Raw genomic sequence first — 17,147 nt, 5'->3', positions numbered from 1 at the left:
GAGTTGTGAAGGAGACACATTTGTCATTTTTTCCTGTCATTCTGTGAACTGAATGTGAATCAGTTTTGCTAAATCAGCTTTCATGCATCCTGATCACAAATCCTTACTGAAACAGTGCAATTGGTTGGTCTCATATTTCCATGAAAAAAAAATTACACCCATGGATCAGATGCTGGCATCTTGCTGGATGCTTGTTTTCTAATCTTCTGAGAAGTAATATGCTGTACTGTTTCCTAAAGAAATTGTTGGTCTGGACTCCAAATTGTTTCCATTTCTGAAACCTGCAATGATTCTGAATAGAATCTGAAAACTTGCAATGTCCTAATTTGAGACATGTTTGCCATCAATATTTGACAATTAATACAAGAACTCATAGTATGCTGACTCAACCTCATTATCTAAATTCACTCATTCAGAAATTGTATCAAACTGTCACCACAAGCAAGAATCTGGTTTGCAGTTGAGTCAATTTCATTATCAAATGACAGACTACAATTCAATCTAAATCATTTCATACCCCACAACACGATTAAATCTCATCAATTCTTCTTTTACAAATAGACTGAACACAATTCAATCTAAATTATTGCAAATGACAGAACACAATTGGTGGAGACTTCTGATGTTGTACATTGCTAGTACGCCTTTCCGTTGAGGTTCAGCTAGCTAGCTTCGACCAAGCAAAGCAGACACGGCGGCGGCTCGAGGGAGGCGGCGGCTCGAGGGAGAAGGCTGCGGTTCGACGAAGGAAGCGGCGGCCCGAGGGAGGAGGCGGCGACTCGAGGGAGGCGGTGGCGGCGGCCCGACGGAGGTGGCGGCGGCTCGAGGGAGGCGGCGACCCGAGGGAGGCGTTGGAGGCCAGAGGTGCTGTGGAGTCCGCCGGTGGAAGCCCTAGGCCGGGCAGATGCGCTTGCACGGACGAAATGGTGGCTCGACACCTAGACGGAACGGCGTATCGATTGCCCAGACGGAACGGAGGCAGGGGGATACGTGCAAAACGACGAGGCAATGGTGGGGTGAGGCGGGCGGCTAAATGTAAATTTTCCCCACCTCTATACAGTGCCCTCGGATGGTGATCCTGTGGTCACTGTTGGAGTTTCCATAGTTTGTATAGGTGGACTGGTTTTCATAGGATAAATATTCTAGTATAGACCCAATCGATGCAACTCGACGGTATTTGGACCTGTTGGACAAACCACAATCGTTCCCCACCCAACAACCCACAACACGCGTCCGCAGCTCATGGGCCTGTGCGTGGTGGACATCTGGCTTCTGGCCGAAGCAGGCCCACCCACCAGACGCACGCCCGACCTCTCCAATTCGAGAGGAGGACCAAGGACGTCCAACAGACCAACGCGACGCGATCACGGAAAACCCTAGCTGCGGTCGCCACTGCCATCTTCGGCTCCGGGCCTCCGCGGTGCTGCCACATCTCCGACCCTCCCTGCCGCCGCACGTGCGGGCCGTTCTGCTGCGCGTCGTCCGACTCTTGCCCTGCGTGACGCGGCAACGCCATCCGTCAGGCACGGGCGGGCTGCGCCTGCGCGGCGGCGCGGGCTGTACCCGCTGCTCGAGCGATCTTGTAGGCGGAGAAGGCGGCGCAGCGGAGCTTACGAGAAGACGAAGAAGAAGAAGAAATTGCAAATCCACGGCACCGTGTTCTTCAGTAGGCGCATCTCCAGTCATCAGGTACGCCATGTTCATATATTTGTTCGTGTTGCTCCTAGTGAGATCTTTAAATTCACTGGCGTGTGGCTTGTAATTAGTTCAATTGCTTGGGGTTATTCTCTAATAGTAGACTGCTCGGTATGAATGAGTCAGGATTCAGGATCAAGCAAATCGAACTTGCTTGTCACGACCCAAACTTGTTAAACATGTTTAACATTTAATCAAAGGGATGTTTGGTTCTCGACCACAACTTGGCACACTAAAGGCTGGCTCGCCATATATGTTTAGGCAGGTGTTTGGTTGCTCATTTAAGTTAGGCTCGCCACATTTTCATGAAGTGCTCGCCACAATTTTTCTTCATACGAATGTATGGCACGTCCGCCACAGTTGTGGCGCCACTTTTGTCCGCCAGAGATTGTGGCGCCGCCACAGTTAATGTGGCTGGTAGGGGTGGCAATCCAAACAGCCCCTAATAGCATCATCAAGCATAATGAAGCATCATGTGGCACCTGTTTGCATGCATTTTTTAAATTGTGTGTCTTGTTTGATTCAATGCTTGTGAAGTATGTCTGATTTTCTCTATGCAACTATGCCTCCAAATATTTTATTCAAATACTAGAATTCAAATTCCAAATTTAAATATTTTTTGGAATTTTAGGACTTTTGAATCGAGCCATAAATTCTTGGAAAACTCAAAAACAGTCAATTTGTTTTTTACTGAAACCAATCTACAAAGATTTTTTGGGTGGTTCTTGTTGTAAAATGGTCTTGGTGATTTTATCTAGCTCGAGTAAAAATTTTGTAATTTTTGGAGCCAGAAAGAAAGGTCTTGAATTCGAATTTGTTCCACTCTGACCGGGCCCACTCGTCAGCCACCCCTTCCCCCTTCCACCGCACCCCCTCGCACGCCCGTTGGGCAGCAGGGGCGGCGGCGCCCCACCGCCGGCTGCCATTGGCCAGCGTGGTCGGTTGCCGCAGCACCCCCGTCGCCCGCTCGCCTCTCTCATTCCTTTTAGTGCCGGCCCCTTCCCTTTTGCCCAAACCCTAGCCACCATCTCCTTCCTCCTCCATCATTGCCGGCCACCCCGAGCTCCTTGCCACCTCCGATTCGTCGTCTCCGGTTGGCCTCCCTTCAATTACCCGTGCAGGGACCCTCTGCTCACCTTCCTCCTCCGATTCGGGCGCTCACCCGGCCCATTCCTCTCCTGCAGGGTCCCCTCGCCGGAGCTCTTCACCCGCCGCCGCATGACCTTGCCCGACCGCCACCATGCCGCCGTTCCGCCCCGTCCAGGCTGCCGGTGAGTTTCGCCGGCGCACTGCTCCGCCCTCCGCCGCCCAGCTTCGCCGCGCCGCCTCTCGCCGTCGCGCCATGGCGCGGGCGCCGCGCCCCTTTCTTATTCCAGCCATTATTATTGAAGAACTCCATCAAGATTGTTTCCAGTCTTTGGCAACAGTTGCTTAGAGCAGTTCTCTCTTCCTCTTTAGAAATGATTGACCAGCTTCTTGTCCAGTAGGTCCCTCTGAAAATTACCTGCAAATAGGAGTTAGGTCTCTTTTTTTCAAAGACAACTTCATTTCGACTGAGCCAAATGGCCCAACAGAGGGCAGACGCCCCTACAAGCACTTGATTTCTCAGTTTGTTTGGAAAACTCTTTATCCACGCTCCTAATATGTTGGCTATACTAGTCGGTGTCCTGATATTAAAGGCCACACTAACCGCATTCCAAACAAATCTTGCCATATGACAATCAAAAAATAGGTGTTGTATGCTTTCTTCTCAGTTACAGAAACTGCATTTTGTACAACCTTTTCACTTCCTCTTAGCCAGGTTATCCTTTGTAAGAGTTGACCACTTTATACAAAAACCAAAGAAAAATCTTGATCTTGAGAGGTATTCTTACTTTCCAGTTAAAGCCATTTGAAGGTAATCCTTCATTCTGCATTAGATTATTGTACATCGACTTGACAGTGAACTTTTTATGGTTAGTTAGATTCCAAATGAAAATGTCTTTTCCATTCTGGAGTTCGCAGCTAGCTATTTGCTGCACCAGCTGAAACTAATTTAGGAGCCTATTCCCTGTAAGGGCTCTCCTAAAGGAAATGTTGAAAGGGACCGAGCTAATAATCTTAGCTACTGTGTCACTTTTGTTCCTAGCAATACTGTACAGGGAAGGGTAAGCTTCCTTTAGTGTTTTATCACCTATCCATAAGTCTTCCCAAAATCTAGTTTGGGTGCCACTCTGGACTTTAAACCTACCCCTGCTCAAGAAAAGGTCTTTAACTTCCATAAGCCCCGACCAAAATTGTGAATCCCCTGGTTTCTTATGCGCTTGGGACAGCGACTTGTTGTTCAAGTATTTCCTTCTGAGCACATCTTGCCAAATTCCATCCTCATTAATTGGTCTGAAAAGCCACTTGCTCAAGAGGCAAATATTTTGCATTTCAAGGTCTATTATTCCCATTCCTCCCAAACTTCTTGGTTTGCTCAAAATATTCCACTTGATGAGCCTATATTTCTTTTTGTGATTATCATATTGCCACAAAAAGCGAGATCTATAATAGTCTAGTTTTTTCCGCACTCCTTTCGGTAATCTAAAAAAAGACATCATGCACATTGGTAAGCTAGAAAGAATGGAATCAAGCAGGACCAACCGCCTGCCGAAAGATCGGAGCTTGCCTTTCCAACTTCCTAACTTTTTCTGAAATCTCTCCTCTACAGCACCCCAATGCTTGCTAGAAATCTTATGTGTGTTCATTGGGATACCTAAATATGTAAAAGGAAAAGCTCCTTCTTTACATCTGAGAATTTGTGTAAACTCACCCGCATGATCTTTAGCCTCCCCAAAACAAAATATCTCACTTTTATGGAAGTTGATCTTAAGGCCTGATAACTTTTCAAAGGCACTTAGTACCAATTTCAAGGTCTTTGCCTGTTCTAGATCGTTTTCCATCATCTGCGTATTGCAGAATTGAGGGACCTCCCTCCACCAAATGAGGCACTAGTCCCCTGATTTGATTGATCTCCTTGGCTGTAGAGATTAGAATAGAAAGCATATCCGCTACGATATTAAAAAGGATAGGGGAAAGCGGATCCCCTTGTCTCAATCCTTTTTTTGTTTGGAAATAATGCCCTACATCATCATTAAGTTTCACACCAACACTGCCGCCTTCTACTAAACTTTGGATTCATTCACACCACTTTTGGGAAAAACCTTTCATTCTTAGTGTTTGCTGTAAGAAATTCCAATTAACCTTGTCGTATGCTTTCTAAAAATCAATCTTAAACAATCTGAGCAGACACCCTTTTGTCAGAAGAAACATTGAATTAATTTAAATAACCAAGGAGAAGAAACAATTGGAGCATCAAGCTGCAAAGCAACAAGATGGATATATAGCAGTTACTTGTACTTGCTCAAAACCTAAGCATCTCAGTTTACTTAAGCAGGCAACATATAGTAACTCACATACCTAAGTTTGCTTACACCTGGATAAATATTCATCATAAATATCACATTTAAATAAATCACCAGATCCATTCATACACGATGATGCATCAAATTTAGGTTTGGCAATCATATAATCATGAAAACACAAAATGAAATGTAGTTGTCACCTTCCAAGATTAGTTTCATGCGATTTCTGACTGTTTTTTTTGTATTTGTACATGTCGACTGGACATTTACAAAAATTGTCCTATTTACATGAGAAACTTGGTAGCAGAGAAGGTTTTTTAGAGGTGGTAGAGAAGTAGTCACGGACTATCTGGCAAGACCTGTATGATAAAATAGGTAAAATCTATATCAATCCTGCTTATGCTTTTACTGTATCACTTGTTTGACAGTTTGTTGTTAATTTGTAGGTAGGCCTTGATGCCTTTTGCTGGGTACCATTGTCAGTGATCTCTGGCAGGTATGCATTGTCCATTTCTCTATCTGTGTGTGTGTTTTTTAAATGATTATCACTACAAGAAATCTGTTGATTCATGACGAATTTTTGATGACGTTTATGAATAGCGTCATAAATAGACATGATCTATGACGATTTATAATTTTGTCACAGATTTGCAAATAGCCCATACGGGCCCTAATTTGGGCCCAGTTTATGTGACAAATGTCTAAAAACGTCATAGAATAAAAATAAAAATCGTCATAAATTTAATATTATGCTTAAACCACAATGGTGATAAAGAAAAATGCGTTATAGTTAACATGAGCCCACGAATCAATATAACAAACCGAGTTCACGTATGCATCTATGTTGCTACATAATATTTTGTACAAGCTTAAATTCAATTTTTTTAGTTTTTTAAATTTCTATAGCATAAGAAAATTGCTCATTATTTTATCCTAAAAAGACCATTCTAGCCCAACTCAACATTTTCTTAGCTGTAGTGAAAATTTTGGAACAAAACAAGGGCCGAGCTCGTTTTTGCTCTTCAGGCCTCCTCTCTCTCTCTCTCCCTTCTGTTTTTTTTGACGGGTCGGGTTCTCTCCCCCTCCTGTTGTGTTGCGCCACGAGCCCTTTTTTTGACGGGTCGGGTTCTCTCCCCCTCCTGTTGTGTTGCGCCACGAGCCCAGGCAAGCCCAGCATCAGCCCGCAGCAGAAGGACTAGCGCTGGGGAAAAAAGCGCCATGGGACCTTTTTTATTTCAAAGCGCCGCGCGAGGGGAAAAAAACACATTTAAAGGAGAGATCTAGGAGATGAATCGAACCCAGGACTCGGCGGAGAGAATCTGGTGCCCTTCCACTAGGCTGCGCCTACACATGTGTTGGGATTTGGTATTAGCCTATATATCCTAAATATATGCTGCGGTTCATTGTGGCGTTAAAATGATTTTAATATCTCACGGTGGAGCTAAAAATAAGAGATCCAAAGAGTAACGGGGATTCGAGCCCGGGTCACCAAGAAAAAACAAGGGCGCCTTACCAGTGCACCAGGACTTCGTTTGTAAAGATTTTCGGTAATAAATATATTTATTTTTTTGTTGAAACTTGACCCTGCAACCAAGAACACATTTGTGATTCATCTTTTTCTTTTTAATCCGGAATCAAATTTTGTAATCCGTATTTCTCCCTCATAGTAACTCCAAATTTGATGATTCTTTTTTCTGAATTTTTCTAAAAATCGGAGTATTTATTTTGTGGCTTTTGTTTATATGTTAATTGCTATATATTATTATCATTATTCTATAATAAGGTTACAGGTAGAAGTTTGACTTATCCTTAGTAAACATTTGAACTCTTCATATATTCTAATGATATGAGCTATAATGGATGAAACTTACTTGAAATATTTTTTTCGAATTTTTTAAATACTATTTGAGATACATGGAGTTTAAATTGTAATAATTTTCAATAAACACACATATATTTATTTAAAGTACTGAAAATAGTAAATCAATTAAAACTTTTTTGTAACTTCTACAAGATACCTTATATGTAGTCTATTACATATGAAAAATGTATTGATGCATATAAAGTAATTATTTTTATATGTTACTTTACAATGGTGCAATAAAATGAAGAAAAAAAAGAAGAAAGTTAAACAAAGAAGGAATGAAAGAAGGCCCATCCAGCCCAATTGGTCCAACTATTTCAGTCCGTCCATCGCCGATCCGATGGCTAAGGTTTGCATTCCCATGGTATATATTATGCTGCCCCAGCCGCAAACCCTAACCTAGGTCTTGCTCCTCTTCCTCCAGTACTGCGACGGACGCGCCCCATTCCCAGATCCCGCACCCCGCCTGCCCCCGCCCTCCACTTCCATCTCCGGTCGCGCCCCCTTCTCTGGCGGTGCCAGTCCCCCAATCCCCTCGCCGCCGCTCTCGCTCGTGCCTTGCCCGTGCGTGCCGCCCCCTCTCGGGCCATCCGTCCACCTTGCTGCTGTTGTTGCTATTGCCGTCCTCCCCTCGTTAGTGGGCGGGAATGGCACGGCCGGCGGCGGCACCGACGGCGACCCCAAGGCGGTGTTCTCGTAGATCTACACCAACTTGACTGGATCCGTGGCCACCGGATCCATCGCTGCCGTATCGTCCCACTGGGATTTGGAGAGGCGGCCCTCCCCTCCGTATGCTCATCCTCCTCATAGGAGGGAAATACATTACCATGGTATGCTGGTGTTCTATTTCCTTTCTCGATTAATTTTCTGCTAGCGATCCACCCATGTGCACCTTCCCTTTTGAGGTTATTGCACCTGATGCTTTTGATTTGACAGGCGGGCAGGCAACTCGCTAATCCATCATGGGCGGAACCGTGCTATCCCTAGAGCCGTCCACTTCCGCAATGATGGTTGAGGACGGCGAGTAGACCTCGCTCATCCATGGATCTGCGTCATCCACCTCTTGCGTCCGACATCTCCGGCGGCTCCTCGCCCATCTCGCGCGGCGGCGACCACTGCCCTCTTCTCTGCTCCAAGATCCACGCATTGCGCCCTCGTCCCCTCTCCTGGCAATCCTCTCCTCTATGCTTCTCATCAATTTCGTGCAGACCCTAATCCCCTTCCTCTTTCTCATCTTTTTCGATTTGCATCGTCAATTTCGTGGAACTCGTGGTGCAGAGGCAAGTAATTTATGTACCCCCTCTTGATTTGTTCCTTTTCAGCATCTAATTGCATAGGATTACATGTAAATCTCGTAGATTCCTCACACCTTTGATCTATGAAGGAATCGAGTGGATCTGCTTGTCCTCGCTTCCGTTCTGCTGGGTTGAATTCTTGCCTGCTGCTATGGTAAAACCATGAGTGCCCCCTTCTCGTAACCCCTCTGCATGGTTCCAATGAATTTATGTTTAACTATAAGAATGCTATAGTGTTATATATCTGAGCACTTGCCCATGCTTGTGATGATATATTGTTATATTTGAGCACTTGCCCATGACAATGATATTATTTCTATTTATATGATGCGCTGTTGTCCATGTCAATGATGATTGTTATGTTAATTCTAAGCACATGTCCATGCCAATGATATTTGTTTCTATTAAGTTCAGCACTTGTCCATGCCTATAATGCTACTGTTGGTAGTCTGATAACTTATCCATGCCACTTATTTTTATTTATGTTCATCCGAGCACTTGGCCATGTCATTTTTTTATTTTGCTGTCAGCCCTTGTCCATGCCTATGGTGCTGCTTTTGTTTAATTATTTGGCTGAAAATAGCACTTGTCGAGACTTCTCGTTGCTAACTATAACTTAGTGACTGAAAATAGCTGCTGCAGTCTACTTAGATGGGTAACATAACTTGAGTTACATGAAGGAAAGGAATCACCCCCTAATACTCTCTCTGATGTGCCTTTTTTTATTACAATATGCTATGTTACTTCAATTGATTTTGGTTTTCAGGTCCAGCCGCCCTGGATAAAAAGGTCAAATTCAACCTTGACATAGTAAGCAAATTCGGTATGATCCTTACTGAAAATGATATGTTTTCTCTTGTTGTTGTGACTGCTTCATGTTCAAATTTCGTTTTCTATACTGCATTGCAATTCAGACTTCATTGTATCTGTTGATTTCATACAATTTACTAGTGACTTATGCTAAGTTTGAACTTGGCTTCCTTTATTACATGTTCAAAATCCACCGAGGCAAAAAGAGAAATGGTTGATGAATATCACTAGCCTAAGTTGCACACTCTTACGAGATTTCTCTGTTCCTCTGCACAGCAACAAGTTGCATACTCTTAAGCACTGATATTATATTTGTTCTCTTAATTTCAGAAAAAACTGGAGAATTAGAACAGAAGCCATGGAACAGAATTAGAACTGAAGAAAATCGAGAGTTCTCTGTTCTTTTTTGTTCAGCACGGCAACAAGTTGCTAATAAAAATTCTTGTTGGATGAAAACTTGTACTTGATGTGTTGGAAGAAAGACTTTGTATTTGATGTAATACTGGATGAAAAGTTGTTGTATTTGATGTGATGCCTGTTCTGTTTAATTTTTTGGAAATGAAATCCATGGGTTGGAATTGGAATCCTAAAATGTGCTGAAAAAACTATTGAAATTGTTGTACTAGATTTTTTTATGGGCTGTGGGCTGGAAATGTGGTGACGCCATCATCCATGTAGGCAGCCACGTCATCATCCACGGAGGCAGATACGCTATCGTCCATGTAGGCAGCCACATAAGCAGTCACAGTCCCGTCATCGTCTACGTAGGCAGCCACGTCATCATCCATGTGGCGGCTATCTATGACGTTTATTTTCGTCATAGAAAATGGGTTTGGGTTGGGCTTTGGGGGCCCAGGGGCATTCTATGACGGTTTCGAAACGTCATGGATCAAATAATCTATGACGAAAATTTAAGGAACGTCACGAGGTGTGATCTGTGACGCTCAATACATGACGCTATTTGAGATCGTCATAGATACTGCTTTATGACGGTATTTTATTGATCTGTGACGAAATTTAATCGTCATGGATCAACAGATTTTTTGTAGTGTATCCCTCTTCTCTTGTTATGACTTTTCACATAAAACAAATCGGAGTGCTATGGTGGTTGATGTCCCAATTTATGAATAAGTTCCTATATTTTCTGAAACTTTTCTCTATCATGTATCCATGTCGTAATAGACAACATGTCCTAATAACCGATATCGACCCTTTTTGTTATGTTGCCCCATCTCCCAATGGTTGGTCCTTGATTTGAACATGTCCTAATAAAATGGTAGAGCAAAAAACATATGGTGCCCAGGGTCACACTCACACGTTCTGCACATCCGGATGATTAACCTGCTCTCCCAAGAATTGTTGATTTAACCATCTTTATTTGCAACTTCATGGACATTAGCTTTGTGCTTGTGTGGTACACCTCTGAACTGTGTGAACTTCAGTGTGTATATGGTCAATGACCTTTCATCAAGCTTCTTTGAATCTGTAAACTTACTAAATATAGACAACATAGGTTCAGGTAGGAATTTAAGAATACCTGCAATAATCTCATTTGAAGATTGCAATATTTCTCAAACATGTATACTAAGGCTCCTAAGTCCTAACTATCCCCTTCTAATGTACATAAAAAAACACAACCAACCTAAGAAGAAATACACACTCAATTTCGAGCTGAAGAAAACTCGAACCTGCGAGGTCTGTGTGTACACTCACGCCTCCCACGAATTGAGTTCAATATTGCAGAATAGTGCTTGGACACTGCACCGACCAGTTCATGAATTCAAGATGAATATATAAAATTTTCTTCTTAATATATTGTTGCGCAGCTCTGCTGCTTGTTCGAGAAAAAAAATTAGAATTTATAAAATGACACAATGCTGTGTTGATCTTTTTTATAGAAAAAAAATGTCACTCAAGTCACCAAGCCTTATTCATTAAGTAAAATTCTAGATTACCTTTGTCTTTTTAGTAGCATAAAATAATTGTATAAAACCTCACATTACAATCATTTTTAAACTGAAGCATGATAAGCTAAATTATTTGTTCTCCTTCTGTTCTCATTTTTGTTTGCACATATGCTGATTGCTCACATATGTCCGTCTTTGTCGATAGGCTGAGTTTTCACAGACCAGATTGCATTAATAACCTTAAAACCTCTTTCTTGTCCTTATTTGATGAGTTTGAATTTGTTAGTCTTCTGAGTGCTACTGGATGTAATTTCTCAATCTCAATATTTTGACACCGTGTTCAAAGTTTAGAAGGTTTGATCCTATAGTTGTAGGGTGTCAAAAGAAAAGTGAAAAGACTAGGTGGAATATGGTTTAATGTTCTGCCGAGTCGTTGTAGTTGCATGCAATATTATAAATATATTGGACTATTCTTTTATTTAGTTCATGGCTTGCTTAGGATATCCTTAGCATACCAACTCAAGGGGACTACTCAGAATGAGTTATTCAGAATTATACACTTATGCACATTATATGGAATTATTCAGTGCATGGCTTCCTTTGATATATATATTGAATATCAAGTTGTGGCCTGTCAAGTCACTACAGCTCCTGATGACCAGCCGGGCATCGTAGTTCACTGTCAAGGCAAGGAGGAGCGGTACACTCCTGTGCAGATCTCTGCCATGTTTCTAGAAGGAATGGTGAAGAATACCCTGGAAAACCTTGGCAAGGCAAAGGCCATCATTGCTTTCCCGGAACACTTCAACAAGTCCCAGTGTGATGCTACCATCGAAGCTGGAGTGCTCGCAAACCTGAATGTCATTGACATCATCAAGGAGCCAACTGCTACTGCCCTTGCCTATGGTCTTGACAAGGTGCAAGAAAGCAATAGACTGAAGATGGTGCTCGTATTTGATCTCGGGAATAGCTTGGATGTTACCCTCCTCCATATATCTATGGAGTATTGCAAGGTGAAGGCTTCTATCCACATTCCCTCTTTGGATTTCAACCACGAGGTGATTTAGTACTATATAGACAACTTCATAAATGAACACAACTGCAGAGACATCAGAAGAGACGAGAAGGCAAAGGGAAAATTGTGGGATGCTTGTAGAGGGCGAAGATATATCTTTCACTAAAAGCCAAACCGCTGAAGTCTACGGACTATATGGCGGCTTTGACTTCTCCATTGATATCACCATGTAACACCCCGGCCTCCAACCGCACAGCCCAGCCCTTCCGAGGGGCGAGCCCGCTTACACATAGCACCTTACTTACGCTTTCGTCCTCGCTTCGCGTAAAAGGGTTAATCCGAAGGTGCTATGGTTGGAAGCCAAAGGCTTATAAGTTAGTTCCACCCTTACTCAACTAGCAATGTGGTACTAAACATGTGCACACAACACTCATGGGTCACTACTAGGCCATATCCAAATTGAGCCGGATGTCACACCCCCCCCCCTCAAAGAACCCGACGACCTCATCGGTCCAACACACCCACACCGGGCAAATGTCCAAGACCGCCCCCTTTTGGCGCACGCCCGTATGTCCAGTGCCGGCACCATGTGCCATGCCATGTGTCCCATCCGGGCCCACACGCGCCATGCACCATATGCCCGCACACTGATCCGTACGTGTAACCCCAAGGTGCAGAACATGCTTAGAGACTTCTTTGATGGGAAGGAGCTTTGTAATTCAATCAACCCTACTAGTGTCGTTGCCCTTGGAGCCGCCATCAAGCTTCGCTATTTTTTGGTTAAGTTTTCCTAGTACTGCAGTGGTTCTTTTGTTGCAACTTGCTCCTTTTTATTAGCAAACTTTGCTTGCCACCATCACATCAGCATTACATTTCCTGCAGCCGGTTTGGCTGTGCAGCGTTAATATGAATCATGGGCTCAAACAGAGCCACCGATTCGAGATTTAGGTGAGCAATAGGAGCCATACCGAGTAGTTTTCGGTGCCCTTGATATGTTGGTTATTTCACCAAGGATCGAAGAATAAATTTGCCGCCACACTATAACGGGTGCCCTTGATACTTTCTTGTTTGATCACCAAGGATAGAAGAATGTGGCTACACATCGTAACAGAGGCGCTACATTCATTTTCATGTGATGTGGTGTTGGTGTTGGTGATTTCGTTATTGAAGTACTCGAAAATGGGTGAAACTACTTGGGACGTTTTGAAAAGTACTCGGAATGCTACAATACAGAACACAATAAGCATTGGGAAAATCCTAGTGATAAAGATGACACTACTCAGTCAATAAGTCTTGGAACATTTTTATGTTGAATTAACATTATATTTTCTGCAATCGTTGAAGATCAATCCAAGTATCAAAATAGGCGAAACTACTTGGGACATTTTGAAAAGTACTCAGAAGGCTACAAAACTCGACTACAAAGAGCTGATGGGCTTAACAGACCAAGATCCATGAGCAAAGCAATCTTTTAAGATCAATCCAAGTCAAGTACTTGAAAAGTTACTAATCTCACTAATCTTAGTAACTGGGGTCAATAACTAGGGTCTCAATAACCCCTGAAAAGTCAAGTGCCCTTACATGTCCACTACCGCAATGCACTGCTACTACATGAGTTCTTAGTACTGCATGATAAGGCTTACGGCAGGCTGCATCAGTAGTGCATGCAGGAAAAATGATAAGTGCTACTACGTGGAATCCGGAGTTTGTAAACGGATAGTGCAAAGGACTTCAAGAATGCAAGGTGACTGTCTTCTAAACTGACAACGATGATCATATACAGAGACTACTAGAGCAAGGATCTGACTAGTTTGGTGATTATGGGAACCGTGATTCCAACAAGTCCAACGACAATGAAGAAAACAAGAATTTCCCAACCATAACACTTTGTTGACATATAATGGAGGTCCCAAGCTTGAAAGGCTTCTTCCGGCGAAACAAAAGACTCCTTCCATGGTGAAGGCAATCAATTGCCGATCACTCAACAATAAGTGCACCTTCAATTTTACCATCAGTTGCTCTACCCAGTTCTCGTCATTCTCCTTGTTCAAACTCCCATTTTTGGGTTGTTTGTTTTGTATCAGCTACAAAGTTTCTAAACCCGTTAGTGTAGCCAGATGTGGTACTACTGGTGTGGTCGCTGCTTAACTAGAGGTGGCACACACATCGATATTTTAGACTTTGAAGCTTTTTTTATTCTGAGGCTCTTTAGCCTCCGATACCTCTACTCTGTACACTGAGTGCTCTGTGTATATATTGCCTTGATTTTTAGGTACAACTTCCCCTTAGTTGCACCGTCAATCAATGACATGATGGGGCATATATGATTTTAATTCTTTTGTCAGTGCGAGTTTTTTTTCTATGTCCCTGAACATGAAGTCAATAATGTCGAAAGGCTTCCCAAACAAAACATGATACAATAGGGCCAAGTTGTTGTGAACCTCACCTTTATCTCCAGCCCTAGTGTAGACGGTCTTTCTCAGCAGCCCAGCTGCTGCACTAAAACATTTCCATTACTTAGTCCCTTAACTATCAAGATCTTTTTGTTGTTCGTCAGTCAAACTGTCCTCAATCTGAATATTGCAAAAGTTTCTATTTTGCAACGGCATGACGGTAATCTTCATATTTTTACCACTCATCCACGTCGTTGAGGTCCTACTTTGATTTATGTGGATTGTGGAGAAAAACTGTCTGACTGTCTCTTCATGCCAGTCCTGTCTTGTACCCATCAATTTATGAACACCAATTTCAAGACATCTTTCCTCGACATAATCCATCTCTTTGGAATGACTGATAATTTTCTAGTTGATCCATCTGCTGTCAGCAAAGCCCTTCGTTCTATAAACACTGTTGTACATGCCCTTTTGCTCGATGGACCAAAAATGGTCATCTCTTGCCGATCTGCCCTATTCATAGAAATTAGATCTTTTTACTCTTTTAGACAAGGATTTCTAGGTTTTCGTTTCATGTGATCCCTTAGCATGATGAGGTAGAATCTCAATTCTGACGGAACCATTGTCTACATCCTCTACTACAGGCTCTCCACCTTGCTTAGCAGGATGAGGTAACCCTTCTAGAATCTCAGTTGTAACGGAACCATTGTCTACTTCCTCTACTGCAGGTTCTCCATCTTGTGGTAGTTCTGGTCTGGCAAGGTGGTCCTTACACAAAGAACGGGGCCTCTTCCTTGAAGGAATGTGATGGGGCGAGAAATAATCTGCTTCCACTATTTCAACCTCTACTGGACTGTCAGCTGTGAGCTGTGCATCAGAATATTTTTGCACCGCATGTAATCCCTCAGCAAGATGAGGCAACCCTCAGGATGGAGATGGATTGAAAATCTGGTTCTGACTTATATTTGAATATTTTTGCATTGCAGCATCTACTGGGCTCACCTATATCTGATTTTTTTCTTTGCATAGATTTGAAGTCATCAATTGCTTTAGCAAGATGAAGATCAGTACGAGCATCAAAGAAACACGAACAATTATTTGCATCTTGGACTAACTTAGGCCATATTGAATTACACATAATTAAAGTTGCTTCATGTCCAAGGATCCAAAGATATTTCTTGTGGGGAAATAATTTAAATAAAAATGTAGTGGGAGACTGAACTGTCAAAGGATCCAAAGGCAGTTCCTTTGCCAACAGAAAAGGATAAAAGTTAACATTTCTTGCTCTTGTCAAGGCCACATTAGTTCTCTTATTAGAAGAAAAAATTCTTATGTTTCCATCACCATTGCATCTAACTGTTGAAAGTATTATTATGTCCTTTTTATCACCTTGAAATGAATCCACGATTTGTATTTTAATAGAAGGAAAAAACTCTTTTCTTTTCTTCTTCCATATGACGAAACTTTTTCTGAAACGCTCCAATTCTTTCTTGCAAATCAGTCACTTGGGCTGCATATTGAGATATTACACCAATGCTAGTTTTCTTTCTATCCATGATGCATGCTGCAATAGTTTTAGGCCAAACATACAAGGACCAGCCTTAAACTAATTAGATTCAATAAAATCATAAAAATTTAAATACTAAGGCTCAGCCATAAAGTAATTAAACTTAATAAAATTATAAAAATTTAAATACTAAAGATCAGTCATAAACTAATTAGACTTTATAAAATCATAAAACTTTAATAATGTACGTTCAGCAACTGTGACAACAATATTGGCTGCTAGAACAACTTCAATCATATATTTTTGACTCCGACCAATATGCTATTCTATACCATCTTAACCATTAATGACTGAATAATGAAAAACATATCACCAAGAAGAGTGACAAATAAGTCATTGCGATTAGGATGATTTTCTAATTTTCCATCATAAAGTTTTGCAACTGGAAAGTTAATAGAATGGTGCATTTTATATTGCAAATTCAACAAATGCTTGTGGTAACCAATTTGACACAATCTCTCAAAGAGACTTCGTGCATACTTAGCCTCTTCTGCAATCTAAAGATTAAGAGAAAATATGAGCAATCTAGAAATTACTAGGAAATAATCACTGGTAACATTCAATCTTATAAAAAGACATATCGGGCCCATTACTACTGATTGTAGCTGATTATCGTCCCCAACAAGAACCACATGTTTGATCCCACCAATAGTGAGAGAGACACTTGAGTCAGACTCTTTTAGGTTGGCTGCCTCATCAATAAACACATTGTATTGCTGATTTCTCAACCTAGATGACTTGCAAGGAATACAAAATACAAGTTTTGCTTCTCGTAAGCAGAAGTTCTCTCTTTTCTGAGTAGACATTATTTTATGTTTTCCTGGCATTTCTTCAACATGATATTTCAACAATATTTTAGACAGGCCCTTATCAATCTTGTTAGCTTATCATTACCAAATAAAATAATGACATCAAGTGAAAGACCGGCTCAAGTGGACTTTTCAACTAGAGAAACTAGATGAGAAGCCAATTGCACAAGAGCTGTGTTGGTCGGAGCAAATAAAAGAGTTCTTGGTTTGCTTGGAGCCATTAGAAGCATATGCAAAATCACTGAAACTGTTTTAGTTTTACCTATGTAATTCAGGCTTCAAATCAAATGCACACAAGATTTCTTAGAATATTTAGTTGCTGAAATGATAGGAGTAAAAGCATATGCAATATCAAAGAAAATGTTTGGGCCCCAAGCTAGATGTAGAGAAGATTTATCAGGGCATT

General features: G+C 41.9%; 1 protein-coding gene and 1 long non-coding RNA gene across 5 annotated transcripts; both read left to right on the top strand.

The window, feature by feature from the left end:
- Nucleotides 1-1,789: 1,789 nt before the first annotated feature.
- LOC120655316 lies at nucleotides 1,790-9,603 on the top strand. 4 transcript variants are annotated; one of them, XR_005667425.1, is made up of 8 exons: nucleotides 1,792-2,788; nucleotides 2,880-5,456; nucleotides 5,528-5,577; nucleotides 7,193-7,294; nucleotides 7,370-7,775; nucleotides 7,882-8,394; nucleotides 9,007-9,063; nucleotides 9,381-9,603. It is a non-coding gene; the product is annotated as an uncharacterized LOC120655316 (long non-coding RNA). The 4 variants fall into 4 exon arrangements; XR_005667423.1 differs by having other exon boundaries at nucleotides 7,193-7,775; XR_005667426.1 differs by lacking the exons at nucleotides 7,193-7,294; nucleotides 7,370-7,775 and having other exon boundaries at nucleotides 1,790-2,788.
- Nucleotides 9,604-11,547: 1,944 nt separating this feature from the next.
- LOC120653354 (heat shock 70 kDa protein-like) lies at nucleotides 11,548-12,024 on the top strand. The gene has a single exon (XM_039931112.1). It carries the CDS (start codon nucleotides 11,548-11,550, stop codon nucleotides 12,022-12,024), a length of 477 nt encoding a protein of 158 aa, XP_039787046.1.
- Nucleotides 12,025-17,147: the final 5,123 nt, after the last annotated feature.

Source organism: Panicum virgatum, chromosome 1N (genome assembly GCF_016808335.1).
Source record: "Panicum virgatum strain AP13 chromosome 1N, P.virgatum_v5, whole genome shotgun sequence".
Classification (NCBI taxonomy): domain Eukaryota; kingdom Viridiplantae; phylum Streptophyta; class Magnoliopsida; order Poales; family Poaceae; genus Panicum; species Panicum virgatum.
The sequence above is the reverse complement of the archived record's forward strand: the minus strand, read 5'-3'. Positions and strand labels throughout refer to the sequence as shown.